Here is a 15,190-nt window from a genome sequence, read left to right on the forward strand (position 1 = left end):
CATACCAATACCTAATCAAACAGCCGCAACCATTACCAGAGAGCTTACAACAGTGTTTTGTCGCTATGGTATCCCAGACATCCTACATTCAGATCAAGGAAGAAACTTTGAGAGCACTATCTTACGTCAGACTCTCGATGCTTTCGGTGTCACTAAATCACGAACAACAGCTTACCACCCTGCTGGTGATGGATTAGTTGAACGCTTCAACAGGTCTCTTTTGCGCTACTAATTGCTCACCCAGTTTAGAGTTCGACTATGAACAAGTCACCTAGTATAGAGTTCAGCTATGAACAAGTCACCTAGTATAGAGTTCAGCTATGAACAAGTCACCTAGTATAGAGTTCAGCTATGAACAAGTCACCTAGTATAGAGTTCAGCTATATACAAATATATCATCCTCTGGAGAGCCATCTACAAAGAAGGCACACAGTAGAGATTTCAGCTACCCTCTAGACAGTTCAACTACACACCTTCATTTTACACCTACATAACTCTCTATAGGGTGATTTGTTTGTAGGTATGTTTGTAGCTGAATTCTACTGAGTACCATGTTCATAACTAAACTCTCTACAGGTTTGTTTGTACTTTAGCTAAAGTTTCTACTGAGTGACTTGCTTGGAGGATCTGACATTTACAAGGCTAAAACAAAAATTGTACGAACATTACGAAGGTTACATATTCTTTGCAGAGGTTGAGGGGCATGGTTCTGTTATGTGCTTTAGAAACATGGCAGGTTATACAAATAGTATTCTGAAAAGAAAGAAAACATTGAAAAGGAAGCAGAGAGCATAGTAAGTGTTGCAGCTAAAATCATAAGGGCTGAAATTAGGCATACATCAGACAAATTAGAGAATGAATGTTACAAGAATCTGTGATTTGTATTAAGAAGTTCAAACAAAATCTTTAACCACTGCTGATTTAGCTGAATTAGAGGAACTGTTCAAGTCGGAGGAACGTTTACTGAAGTACAAATCCTTTCTTGCAGAAGAATCTCAAACAGTCAAGTTGTGGTTGCAGTATATTGAGTATGTGGGGACTTTGATACTATTCATTCATGCTGAAAGAACAGGGAAATGGAACCTGCATCTAACAGATGTTGAACTTATTTGCTGCACCTGGTAATATCAACTGTGCAAAGAGTTCTAGACTATAATTGCAACTAATGCAGAAACTGTCTACTGATCATCCATGGCTTCACTGAACAATGCTTTCACACTGTTTGTAGAAGTAACAGATACTGGGCTTGATTGTGGACTCACCTTATCTTTGAACTGAGATCAATCAAAGCCGTGGGGGGTTGACAATAGGAAGAAGAGTGGTAGAATCTGTGCACTTCAGTGGATTTGTAGTATGCACAAATGTGCTGGAGTGCATAATGCAATGACTACAGCCAGAAATTTGAAACACAGAACATCAGTACAGCATGTTGAATCGGGAAATTCACGAAGCAAGTGGGATTGTTGATCCAATGTTTTCTTTAAGGGACTTTGAAGTGACTTTTATAACATACTGTAATATTTTATTGCAAATGAAGTGATTTCGTCCACCAGCAGCTATTGTTGGTCCAGCGTGTGTTCATTTCAAGAAGACATTTGTGTCTTACCTTTTAGGCTGGTTGGGAACTGGAGGGTATCAGAGTGCTAGGTACTGATGGTCTCCTTGACGCTTTTAAGCATGAATTTGGGCTTGCTCAGCACCTGACTTGTTCCATTCATGTTCGCAGAAATGTTAAAGACAAGCTTCGTGAATGTACTGTTCCATCACAGTTTTCAGTAGAAATTCTTGATGTTTTTGGAAAGAAGCTAGGTACAGAAGGGCTTACAGATGCTGAGGATGCCGATGATTTGATGCTATACTGGAAAGCTTGATCACACAATGGAAAGGCCAGTAGACAGCAACTACCAGTACAAGTGAGTGTTGAGGGGCATGATAGCCGGGGCAGAGAACAGTACTCAAAAGTGGGGGGCAAGTCATGTGGGTTGGCTGTAAGTTACAAAGTGTTTTAAAAACATTAACTATACCTTAGTGTACTTGCACTCTAGCTTGCAAATAATGCCAATACTAAGAGGGTCTGGGGGTATGTCCCCACAGGAAAATTTTGAGATTTGTATGCTTTGAGATTGAATCTGAGAGCATTTTCAGTGGAACATGTGTACTTAAATAGGATACTACTACGCAATGACTATCATTGAGACACTGTACAATTAGATACATCAGTAAATGAAGGCATTTCAGATAGACTCATGCTGTTGATTGATATAAGTGTTAGAGTGAAGACATTTTGAATTAATTGCATATAGCAGGGAAAACTTATGATTCTACTGAATGTTCTATTAGAGTAGTTAGGTGACTGCTCTATTAGAGTATATCGATCTCGTGCACTCCCATGCAATCCCAGCAAATAAAGATGAAGTAAGTTGGCTAATGACTAAAAAGTTGCTTTACTTTGGCAACTGGGTATTGGAAAAAGTAAGGGGGCACTGCCCCTCCACTTGTAAAAGTGGATATCTCCTAGGAAAAAGAACCTATGGGTGTGAAACTTCATAGCAAGAAGGTTTAATAGTTGCTTAATCCGATTGTGCAAAAACGCGAATTTTAAAAATTTCAATTTTCATTTGAGTTTTCCCAAAAAGTTTGTTGTGCCCAAAAGGTAGGTTTTCCAAGATCCGGTCACAAATAGATGAGATAATTATCAAGCGGCCACTCGAGCTGATGAATATGCGTTGACACATAAGGGCAGTTTTCACAAGCAGTCTAATCGGCCAGATCCCATTAACAAAGCTTCAGGAGAGACAGGGCAGTGGGTCAGGTCCACTGAATCCACGGGATATGAATCACGCTGGCACATCAAGGTTGCCACCAGTCCCACATGTTATTATTGTAAACGGAGAGGACATGTTAACCCTTAATCTCCCAGCATACGTTTTCCCATACATTTTTTACATTTATTTGCACAATTTATTTCTTCGCGATACATTACGATATCAACTTACTTAAAGCACTGACGTAATACCTAATCTCTAGGCTACAGTCCAATATAGATATCACTAAATTCGGAGTAAATAGGGTGCATGCTATAAAGCTATTTGTGAATGGGTAGTCGAAGAATTTATAGTAAGCCACGCGGTCGAATGGTAGCTGAGATGAGCCTTCGAAAAATGAACCTTTTAGTGGAACTATCTTCAGTTCCTTTGCTTTTAAGTGACGCTGACTGTTCTAGCAGTGATTCTGAAGAGTTTGAACCAAGTTGCAGGCCTAAGTCAAAGCATGGAAGTTGCGAAAGGGTGCAAGTGAGTCTTCAATCATTCTTGCGTATTGTTTTACGCTACTGCCATCACTATCACACTTAGAAATCTTCGTCAGAGAGGTCTATGCAGCAAGCCACGTCAAGTGCATCGATTGAGCAGCCGAATTATGAACATGTGAGCTGCGTGACTATCCATCCACTTTTGTGATGTTATTGCTTTTAGAGCACTATATTAGAGGAACTGATACATCATGGTTTATCAATTGATGCCCAAAATTCTGTGAAGGTAAGCTTAGCTGTTTTGTTCATAATTTACTACATTGTTTACAGAACACGTTGCCAGATGTTTCAGTGTACCAAATGACATCAAGTTTATCAAATGGGATACTAAATTCTGCTGAAATAAGTTAGGTGAACTGGCTTATATATCATTCACTTCATTTCCTTGCAGAATACTTCACCAGAGGTGTCGACACATCAGGCAACAGCACTCTGGATGCCAGATTCTGATAATGTAAGCTATTCAAGTACAAGGAAAATCTTTTGTAATAATTCATTATTGGTGAACCAACGCATATAGTGCATGATAGAATGCACATCCTGACTATCATTTACCAAAAAGTAATGTGGCTATTCTGCTTTATTTCATTTGCATTTTACCTGCTATGCAGCGTTACAAAGAACAGTGCAAAAGTTGCCTCTATAATCAATGTAATTGGTCACTATGATAATGATGACTTCAGGTACTAGTACTGAAAAGTGAGATAGCCTTTGTTTTTGGTCATGTTCTATCCTTTCTACAGAATTGTAAATGAAGAACAGTACAAGAGGCATTCTGTGAACAGTCTGACATAATTCCTGTAATAGCCAGTGCTGCATAAAGCCATATACACTATTACAAATCAATACCTATGCAATAATAGAGAAAGACATGAGAGACAAAGGTATGTAACTACATGGTGGTTGTGCTGTATCTTCTGCATTGGTTGGTGAAAAGCATGCTTGTAAGTCAGCTAAATAATTAATTTTGTTGGAGGTGTTTGGAGACATTCTGAAGGTATTTTTGGCTTGATTATACTTAACTTGTACTACCAAGCTGGTGTGAAAGAAGAAAAGCGGTGCTGATTTTAGGGTGACATTTTCTACCAGGATAGCCCAAACCTTCATTCCTACTATATATTACCATTGTATGATTTACTGTCTGTGTCATACTTTGCAGATAGCATCAATGTGTCAAGTATCTTGTATGTATTCAGCAGAGATGGTATGTGCATTATTAGATAATTCAAGCACAGACAGTGCAGCATCAAGTGGAGATGAAATGTCAAGTTCTGGAACAGATTATGACTGGTAGCATGCCCCATGTAATGCAGAATGGTGATGTCCAACCAATAGCTTATGCATCTCAGAAATTAACAGGGCCAGAGCAGAATTATGCACAGATTGAGCGAGAAGCATTAACAATCATTTTTGGGGTCCGTAGGTTCCATCAATGCCTGTATGGGAGAGGGTTCACATTAGTGACAGACCATAGACCATTGTGTAAGATACTAGAGAAAGAGGGCATACCCCCCCCTTGCAGCTGCAAGGATGCAACGTTGGGAACTAATCTTGAGTGCATACCAATACAACCCCCCCTTGCAGCTGCAAGGATGCAACGTTGGGAACTAATCTTGAGTGCATACCAATACAACCCCCCCTTGCAGCTGCAAGGATGCAACGTTGGGAACTAATCTTGAGTGCATACCAATACAAGGTTGAACATACACTAGGTACGCAAAACCACTGCGCGGACTGTTTATCCAGATTACCCAGTGCTACTGAAGAATGCAATGGGGCTGAGCGGTTGCATGTGGTTGTGGACACAGAGCGGTTGCATGTGGTTGTGGACACAGAGCAGTTACCCACGGATTGCTGAGGCATCGCAACGGGACAAAATACTTTCCACAGTCATTAAAGCGGTACAGCATGGCAGATGGCCAAGTAAGAGAGATGAACCACTCCTACCATATTACAATAGGAGAAATGATCTTACAGTGGTAGATGGTTGTCTTCTCTGGGGCAGCAGAGTAGTGATTCCAACTGTGTTTCGTGCACAGCTTCTGGATGAACTTCACAGTAATCATGTGGGGGTGTGCCACATGAAAATGTTGGCCAGAAGTTATGTGTGGTGGCCCCAACGTAACTCTGCTATTGAGAGTCTAGCTAAGAAGTGTCAACAGTGCTCTTTATCAGCTTCTGCCCCTCCGACTACACCTGCACACCCCTGGTTAGTCCCACATGGTCCTTGGGAGCGTATACATGTTGATCATGTTCAATGGAAGAACTGGTTGCTTTTGGTTGCTTTTGGTTGCTTTCTCTAAATGACCAGAGGTGTTTGTGGTGGCTTCAACTTCAGCAAAACAAACTGCCGATAAGTTAAGGCATGTATTTGCAACTCATGGACTTCCAGTGACACAATGGACCACCATTTGCATCCACAGAATTTCACCACTTCATGACCAGCAATGGTATCACCCATCGTAGAGCGCCACCATACCACCCCTCATCCAATGGGTTGGCAGAAAATATGGTTAGGTAAGTGAAGCAAGCCTAGCAAACTGGACACAATATAATTGAAACCAAAATTGCCAAGTTTTTAGCTAGTTACCGTAATACCCCTCACTCAGTAACGGGCAGCACTCCAGCAGAGATCCTGCTTGGCCGTGCACTTAGGACACGGCTCATCCATGTTTGTCACAAAGAATGGCTGTTGCCACAGAGGAACAAGTTGGAAGTCACTTATCCCGTACTTTTGAGCCAGGACAAGCAGTATATCATCGAGACTTGTGGCCGTCAGCAACTAGCAAGTGGGTTCCTGCTGACATAGTACAAAGTTGGGTCCCCTAGCCTATAAAGTTAATGTTGATGGGTACACCAGACAAGCTCACATTGATCATTTGAAACCTCGCCTAGGTACGCAGCCACAGCAAGAAGTCCTGGTACCTGACAGTGGTGTAGCTGATGCTGATGACCCTATACCATTGGTGGTGGTTGAAGAAGAGGAGTCTGATGAATCTATGAGTACCACACCAGGAACAATTTCAGTACGTCCCCAAAGAGACCGTTGACCACCACGTCGATTAATTGAGGAACTACCGTAACTGGACATAACTGTTACTACCCACACACACACATACTGTATTTACATTGTTTAAATCCTCCATTTTTTTTCTCTCTGATTGTGCAGAGCTGCCAAGTGGACCACCTGAAAATGCTGGAGACACTACCTGGTTAACTAAGAAGCCACCTAACCAGACAGCATTTCAACACAGAACCCACATTCATGAGGGTTCTAAACAATGCCCAATTTATTTGGGCATGCACACACAGCATTTAAAAAAAGTGTATGTATTTGATGATAGCTACAACTATCTAACCTATACTGCTGTTTGTGCAGGTTATTCCACTACTCTATCGACACTACAGTATACAAATTGTGCGGTACCATGACAAGTGACGCCACAACCAGGAATCGTCCATCATGATTATCACTTTTCAGTCAACTTCTGTCGAGTACTCCACTTCTCGGCTCTGCCAATACATTACACGGGGTCTACAATTTCCTGACACAAGCGACAAGGACTGTCTGGGCGGACGAGTAAAATTTAACATGAGCTTCAACGCTGTGTACTGGTTCAATGCGAAGACAGATACACCACCTTGGTTTGTTGACTTGCTTGCTGCCGCATTACACGATACACATTCACAGTAACACCTTTAACTTCCCTCTCTTCTACGTATTTTAAACTCTATAATCACTTGCCGGTGTGCTTTATTACAAGTGTTGGTGATCATTATTTAAAATATCTACAAAATGACAAGTGTGACACAATATTAGCAAATTCATTTACACAAAATAACTCGAAAATGAATACTATTTTAATACTTGGATGGCTTAATAGTTTGTATACACACATATGGCTTGAGAAAGTGACGATTCTCAACACACAATTAATGCGTGGGTGGTTATAATATTTAATTGTGGGTTTTAGTTTATTCTGAAGGAAGTTTAGGGAAATGCTGGAGGTTTGAGGCAGCACGCATGTAAGAATTGGTTGAAATGCGTGTGTCACACGCCCAATGCGTGTGACTTGGCAGGTCTGATTGTGTATTTTTTCTTAGAGGGGAGGAGTGTTATACATATATACATTAGAATGTACGCATGTGTGTGTCTAGTGTGTATTAATTAGAGTGTGCCACATTGTGTTCAACTGGGTGGTGGTAAAGATACAACACTTGGACTGCCTCACGTTGTCTAACAAGTTTCTTTGGTTTCTCTAGAGTTAAATGGGCATCCATTTGCAGGCGTTCTGAGAGGGCACTGTCGCGAATGCCGACGACAATGCGATCACGGATCATTTCATCTCTCATTTGTGAGTCACGAAAGTCGCAACTGTCTGCCAGCTTGTATAAAGTGGCGATAAACTGGTCCACTGACTCCCCGTCTAATTGACTACGTCGGTTAAAACGTGCAAGCTCAAATATGACATTCTTCCGGACTTTGAAAAAGCTGTCAAACTTGGCAATAACTCGATCATACTTCTTTCTATCTGAGTTGGAGATGTCAGTAGAATTTAGTATGTCTTCCCCCATACAATAAAGTAGTGCACTGATCTGTCTCAGATCATCTTCTGTTGATAGCCCGGATGCCAGACGAAACTGTTCAAAACGGCATTTCCAACTGGGCCATTCGTCAGGACGTGAAAACGGAAAAGATGAAGGAGATTTCAAGTGGAGATTGGCCATCCTTAACCTGTCACTATGTACTATTAAGCAGCGGCTAATAATCATTCATCAAGATAAACTACGTGCGAACAAGTACAAACAAAGTACAACTACGTGCGAACAAGTACAAACAAAGTACAACTACGTGCAGCAATTAATGAAGCCTAACTAATGTTAATACATCGCGTGTGTGCATGTATGATAGTCTGTCACAGTTATTAGTTCCAGTACTTGTTGCACCCAATTTTAGTAAACCATTCAAGTTGTTGGTGGATGCTTGTGACATTGGAGTGGGTGGTGTCTTACTGCAAGAAGAACTTCAAGGTATTGATCACCCTGTGTGTTATTTAAGCAAAAAATGATAACCGCCAACGTAACTATTCTACTTGTGAGAAACTTTGGCTCTATTACTTTCCTTTCAACATTTACATATTTACCTGCATCCTACTGTTGCTCCATTCCCTAGTGTACACGGACCATAATCCGTTAGTATCTATTAACAAAATGAAGAACAGTAATCAGAGGTTACTTCAGCAGAACTTAGACCTTCAGAAATACAACGTTGAAATACATCATGTTAGGGGACGAGATAATGTTCTTGCAGACGCCGTGTCTAGAGCCATGTAAATTTGACGGTCTTTGTTTCTTTGGGTTTGTTGACACTGTAATTTTTTTGTTGTACTTATCACCCTGGTTCCTTTTGTACTGCACCTTCTCTGTTGTAGGGGGGGTTTGTGGGGGGTGTGTGTGTAATGTTATGATGGTGTATATATTGCACATGCGTGAAGGCATTAATTAGAAAGTAGTAGGTGATAATTATCGTGGTGTGCGTGCTAAACGCTGATCCGTTGCCATCCAGTAGTGAATAATAATGTCCTTCAGGAGCTCTATCATGAGCTGTTTCATCTCAGGTTAGAATATAGTATTCAGTGAAGTTTAGCGATGCTGTGTGACCAATAATACAAGTAAATTACTATTCAAATATCCTTTAATCAATCTACTGAAAAACACCAGCATGTTCCAAGTGTCCTGGGTTTAAACTCGGTTAGCTATAATTGCAGTACAGGATGAAGTAGCTGGAACACAGAAAAACTTTTGAACTAAAGGTATGAGTATACTGTAATCCACCCCCAAAAACACCTTTGCTGTTAAAAAAAGGCGCATCCAAGAAACTACAAGTATCTGTAATCCATGCAATGTAATTAACAGCTCAGTTGTAGGGAAAAACTTCATGAAAGTAAAAATAACTGGTAACTTAAAGAGCTGATATCTGGAGCGGCCAAGAATCAATCTTAATCCAACTACTAATTTTTTAATCCATGCAAGAACACCTTGCATTGGCTGTAAAACATCCATGAAAGTAACTGACAATTGAAATAGCTGAGCTGAAAAAGATAAAGGTTCAATGTCAAACTTTTTGTTAATTCCAATTAGTTGTATATCAGCATTCATTCTTGGCCGCTTCAGATATCAGCTATTTCAATTGCCAGTTACTTTCATGGATGAACTTTTTTTTACAGCCAATGCAAGGTGTTCTTGCATGGATTAAAAAATTAGTAGTTGGATTAAGATTGATTCTTGGCCACTCCAGATATCAGCTCTTTAAGTTACCAGTTATTTTTACTTTCATGAAGTCTTTCCCTACAACTGAGCTGTTAATTACATTGCATGGATTACAGATACTTGTAGTTTCTTGGACGCGCCTTTTTTTTACAGCGAAGGCGTTTTTGGGGGTGGATATCACTCATTTTTGTTATAGTGATAGTCTCACTGGGGGAACAACAAAATTGTTTAAATGGTAACATTTAGATGACTGATATTTGGAAATTAGCAATAATATTATTATCTTGGAGAGTCAAACATGTGCACCTGTCACCTTGTTTGACAAAGGCATGCACATTACAGACTGTTCACACTGTAAATTTGGAAGTATGAATTTACAGTGTAGAATAGACAGACTGTTTTATAGATCTATGTTTACTGTGGTATTCATTTACTATTTACAATATCTCATATCTGTGGTAAACGCTTTAGAGTATGCTCATAATTAGCAAGTACCTAATTATAGTTCACAATTACTACACAACTGGCTATTGACTGTTCTATTAGAGTATATTTATCTTTTTTATATTTTATAATATTATTTGCAAAATATATCAGTGGTAAATACTTCGGGTATCTTATGCTCAAACTTAAACGTTAACTGGGTGCCTAATAAATTACTACACAGCTAGCTATGCATAATTTTGACTGAATTCATAATACAGACAATTTATTGCACAAGCACTGATGGATGGTAATATGATGCAATATTTACCAGCAACTATAGTGATCTTACTTAGTTCACTGCAGCTATAAACACGTAAGTCTCAGATTACATTTCAAGTGTTTGTGTGTTACGTTGTGGTACTGTAGGGAAACACTATATTCATCTCCTCATCTCAATAACTGCATCATCACCATATTTAGATCAACTGTTGTAACTGGATTGAAAAGGTACACAGATTTTCTAGTCATATAAAATCAATAGAGAGAGATCAGTAAAGAGGATGGAGGGAAACCAACAAGATATCAGATATTTGAACAATAATAATAGGAGGAACAGTCAAAATGCACTTAAATAAAACATCTCAATTAATATTCAAAACTCTTTTCTGATACACTATCCATGAACTCTGCTCTGGCAATTATCTTATCATTGTGTTGGAACATTACATAATTTGATTCTTAGTGTGGAGCTAGAACTTTACATTTCCCAGGCCTCATAGTGCATGGAATAGTAATTTATACCAGCAGATGAAAGAATACCTTGTATACGCAACCCGAAAGCTAAATACATAATTATAGTCATTATTATCAAGAGTCCATGCAAGCATATAACAAGAGTTCATTTTAATACTCTGACTATCTTTTGGGCAATGTATATATAGGGCATCAGAGCTGGTATAGTAGATACAACCAGTGCATTGAGATCTGAGCCTTTTTGACTGGAATTAAACAAACTTTCAAACTTGATGAAGCGAATTTGGCCACTGAAGGACTAAAAGTTGCAGTACTATACTTAGCTAAAATTTTCTGAGGGCCCAGAGAGGCTCAGACTATATAGACCAGTTGACTTAGCCTTAGCTACCACTTTCACCTTACTCTGGTGCCCCTGATGTATCAGCAACATAATAGAGTAGCTATAGATTAAGCTAGTTAATGCCATAGGCATAGCGGCGGGTATTTGCCCTACCATCACGTGTTCTATGCGACCATATGCATCATCGCACAAAAATTTTTGCAGCACACAAACAATCCTATAGTTAAGCTATAGTACACACGTACCGCATTGCTGAGCCATGACTAAGGACAAGTACCACAAAAGACTGGCAATTATCACGTGATCTATTTAGGGGAAGTCCCTTGGAATGTCCCTGTAACACCCCAAGTGGACACATGTGATATGCAGTTTCTAAATTGAATTGAACTAATGTTGGCAGTCCAAGAAGGAGCGTGAGAGAGAAGTAATGAAGCTGAGTAATCAACATTAAGTCTTATTGCAATTGGATTTCATTTCATGGTGAGGTGTACTTTAATGCTGAGGCTGTACACCGTTGCTAAAGTATGAAATTGAAAGAATAAGAGTCTGGAGTGGAGTTTAATGAAACTGATTAGATCGAAGATTAGATAAACATCGACACACACTGATTAACCGAATTTACGGTATTTTAGAGACCCGCCAGGCAAAAACTAGTAGCTCCACTCTCGGCTCCACTAGCTCGTATTATCTCATGGCGAGATTGTTGACAAGATGTACGGACCAATTGTCAAAAAACCATGGCTATCTTATCATTTGCCACTTACATCATCATCAGAAGTCTTGGAACTTTGGCTGCAGGTGAAAAGTTAGTATGCAAATCTGTGCCAGATATTGATGTATGTATGAAAAGTATACTTATTCACATGTTCTGGTCTAAATTACTGATTTATATACAGTGAAACATATGAAGAAGTTTGCTACATGGCACAGACATTATTTTGCTTAATCACGGAACACTGTGATTTTCACAAACTAACCTGCGGAACTAATTCACAGTGCTTTTGTTTCATTGTAACACTAATGTAGTGAAGGTTAATAATGGCTATCAAGACATCGAAATAGATCAGAGCGTTCCTTTCCAAATATCCGGCATTCAATTCCCCATAGAAAAAGTAAGTGATTTTCAACCTTAAAATGACAAGCTTAAATTTCCTATGATTTCTTTCTACTATAGCTCATCTTAATCGCTATTCACTGCTATTTCCAAATCTGGTTCAGAATCTGAGGTATCTATCATGTGTCGCAGGTTATTACGCCTTTTATTGCATGATCCCAAAACACTCAATATAAAATGTATGGGGAAATTTGTTACACCTGGTCAGTTTACGCCATTTTGACAAGCCAAAATTTCTGTGAATTGGACTTCTTTTGGCATCATCGTACTCGCAGAGAGTTGCTCTACACTTATCAAATTCGGAAAGTTACTAAACAGACTCGAGGTAGGCAGTTCACGATAATTAATTTAATTTTTAATGATTTTTCAATTGAAATGTGTTATTTGATATGTTGTTCCAGCTGGCATTTTTGCCATGAACAAAAGTATAGCAAATGTCCGCAAACTTCTTGATATGCCTGTCTATTCAGGTCTCTGTAATAATGTCAACTAAACGAATAAAATTTCACAATATTTATTTTGTGTAAAAAGTGACAAATTTTAGTGTATTGCATTTAATGCTCACCTATCTGTTTTTACAGGCAATCTAGTCATTGTCGCAATCCCTATTGCGAATGAGATCACGTGAGGTCATAAGAACAAGTTGAACTAGTTATTATTATTATTCTAATTATGGTACCAAGGACACGTTTTATGTTAGTGGTTAATATTGTGAATAAATTAAGTTGAATTGTGAACCAGCGCTCGTACTGTCCGTAGTGACATTTGGTGCCGAAACCCGGGAATCTCTTAAGTGTTGGACCGCCGCCTCCTGTCCGTTTTTTAACCTCACACAAAGAAGCTGTGGTACCGTGGCATATATTGCGTGATAACGGTACCCCAGAAGGCGTGTGGTAATACTTGTTAAGGTTTGGTTTTTTGTTTTGAGTTTCAACAGATCGCCAAAATGCCAGCGATTTCGACTTTGAAGAGTTCCCGAACGAGAGAAAAGAGAGCATTGGTTAAAGAGAACACCGAGGCAGGTACATTACTGCAGGCAGAACTGAGTGATAACCTGCCAGAAATGCTAAAGCTAAATTTATCGATCAGCAAGGCGTTACTTAATTTACAAACAAAGCTCGCGAGATTAGAAACCGCAAATGATAAATTAGTAGAGGCGTTAGAACAAACTGAAGACACTGCAGCGTCCGAACAGTTCCAGAGTACACTCGACGAAGAGAGCGAAATGATTGAAGACTGTATAAGCAAGATCTCACAGCTGAAAGTTATGAAAGAAGAAACGGAAAAAAGGCGTAAGGAATTGGAAAGTACACAGACTCTCGGGTTAGAACAAAGAGTTACACAAGTATAAGAACAGGTAGATAGGTTAAATTCAGCTCACTCAACACCTACCTTATCAGATATATGGTCTCACACCCCTACTGAAACCTCTATAAAGCCACCCAAACTTGAGATACCCACATTCAATGGGGATTTATTGAAATGGCAAGAATTTTGGGACACCTTTGAGGCGACCATTGACAAAGGAAAGTATTCTTCAATTGATAAGATGAATTATCTGAAATCTAAACTAACTGGTGAAGCCTTGGATGCTATCTTGGGGTACCAGCTGTCAAATACTAACTATAAGGGTTGTGGTGGATGTACTGAAGAGAAGGTTTGGGAATACGCAGCTGATAATTGAGGCCCATTACCGTAATCTTACCCATCTCCCTGCAGCAACGAATCACCTTAGCAAGTTGCGACAGTGCTATGACAGTATTGAGTGTCATTTGCAGAGCCTAGAAGCACTGGGTGAGGACATTGAACACAGGCACTTTGTAGCCTTGATTACAGAGAAGTTACCTAAAGCAGTGCTATATCAGTTATACATGATGAAGGGAGAAGAGGACTGGACAGTAGCCAAGTTACGAGAACTTCTGGGCAAACACATCACAGCAATGGAGATGGCAGGTGGGGAAATACACCATCCTTCCCAACTTCCTCCAATCCAGCCAGCGTATAAACAAGGACACCAACAGAGAGAATTCCGTAGTTACAAATCTACTGCTGGAGAACTGTTGGCAGGAGGTAGTAGTGACCCAAGCCAAAGAAGAAATTCTCAGAAAGTTTTGAAATGTGTATTTTGCGGCCAGAATCATTGGTCTGACGAGTGTCCCTAGTACACCACCCAACAAGCAAGAATAGAGAAGCTCAAAGGGTTATGCTTTAAGTGTCTACAAAAGGGGCATATGGCTAAAGATTGTTAGAGACAAAGAAGTTGTTATCACTGTGGTAAGACCAGCCACCACCGAAGTCTGTGCTCTAGGCTATTTACGACTGATGATGGTGAGGTACATGATTCTGAATTACAGACCATTAGCGCACGAGGTGACCCAGAGAAAGCGGAGAATGAAGGAGTAACGGTAGCTTGTGGTAACCAAGTGCTAATGCAGACAGCTAGAGCTACAATATTGAAGAGCCCAGGCAACCAAGCAACTCAAGTCCGAATGATCTTAGACTCAGGCAGTCAAAGAACTTATATAACAGAGAAGCTAGCAGACAATCTGAAGTTAACATTGAAACCACCAGAGAAGCTGATGGTAGCGACCTTTGGATCTGACCAACCCAAACAAATTAAGTACAGGCCTACCTCATTGCAGCTGACATTGAAGGACGGAAGCATTATGTCCATTGAGGCGAGTGTTGTGCCACACATCACCGGGAAAATAAGTCGTCTTCCACTGAACCCAGAAGATCTTGCGTTTCTTAAGAATGATGTTTGGGAACACAAGTTAGCAGATACTCTTCCAAGTGAATCAGAACACGGTTCAATAGAGATGCTAGTAGGCAATGATTATTATTTTGAATTGCTGCTTCCAAGGAAAGTGGAATTAGGAAATGGCTTATTTTATTCCAGTCAAAACTTGGGTGGATTTTAGGAGGCCGATACCCCTCAGTGGATAACACTGATGAAATGCCAAGCTTGCTGGTGAGC

The 15,190-nt window shown here is 39.9% G+C and overlaps 3 protein-coding genes across 3 annotated transcripts in view; 2 read left to right on the forward strand and 1 right to left on the reverse strand.

Moving 5' to 3' along the window:
• The window catches only part of LOC136244226 (uncharacterized), a 144,367-nt gene that overhangs the window by 70,138 nt on the left and 59,039 nt on the right, over positions 1–15,190 (forward strand). The window lies entirely within an intron of this gene.
• Positions 7,475–8,038, reverse strand: LOC136244090 (uncharacterized). Its single transcript, XM_066035608.1, has one exon. The coding sequence runs from the start codon at positions 8,036–8,038 to the stop codon at positions 7,475–7,477; it is 564 nt and encodes a 187-aa protein (XP_065891680.1).
• Positions 13,160–15,134, forward strand: LOC136244091 (uncharacterized). The gene is made up of 4 exons (XM_066035609.1): positions 13,160–13,520; positions 13,614–13,870; positions 13,992–14,321; positions 14,568–15,134. Exons 1-4 carry the CDS (start codon positions 13,160–13,162, stop codon positions 15,132–15,134), a joined length of 1,515 nt encoding a protein of 504 aa, XP_065891681.1.

The sequence above is a fragment of the Dysidea avara genome, chromosome 14, assembly GCF_963678975.1.
Source record: "Dysidea avara chromosome 14, odDysAvar1.4, whole genome shotgun sequence".
In the NCBI taxonomy this organism is placed as follows: Eukaryota; Metazoa; Porifera; class Demospongiae; order Dictyoceratida; family Dysideidae; genus Dysidea; species Dysidea avara.

What these genes read in the sequence shown, in the direction of transcription:
- LOC136244090 (XM_066035608.1), bottom strand. Translation starts at nt 8,038, where the DNA reads ATGGCCAATCTCCACTTGAAATCTCCTTCATCTTTTCCGTTTTCACGT.
- LOC136244091 (XM_066035609.1), top strand. Translation starts at nt 13,160, where the DNA reads ATGCCAGCGATTTCGACTTTGAAGAGTTCCCGAACGAGAGAAAAGAGA. An exon ending in AAGGCGTAAGGAATTGGAAA is followed by an intron (nt 13,521 to 13,613) that starts GTACACAGACTC and finishes CTACCTTATCAG; the next exon opens with ATATATGGTCTCACACCCCT. An exon ending in AAAGAAGAAATTCTCAGAAA is followed by an intron (nt 14,322 to 14,567) that starts GTTTTGAAATGT and finishes TCTGAATTACAG; the next exon opens with ACCATTAGCGCACGAGGTGA.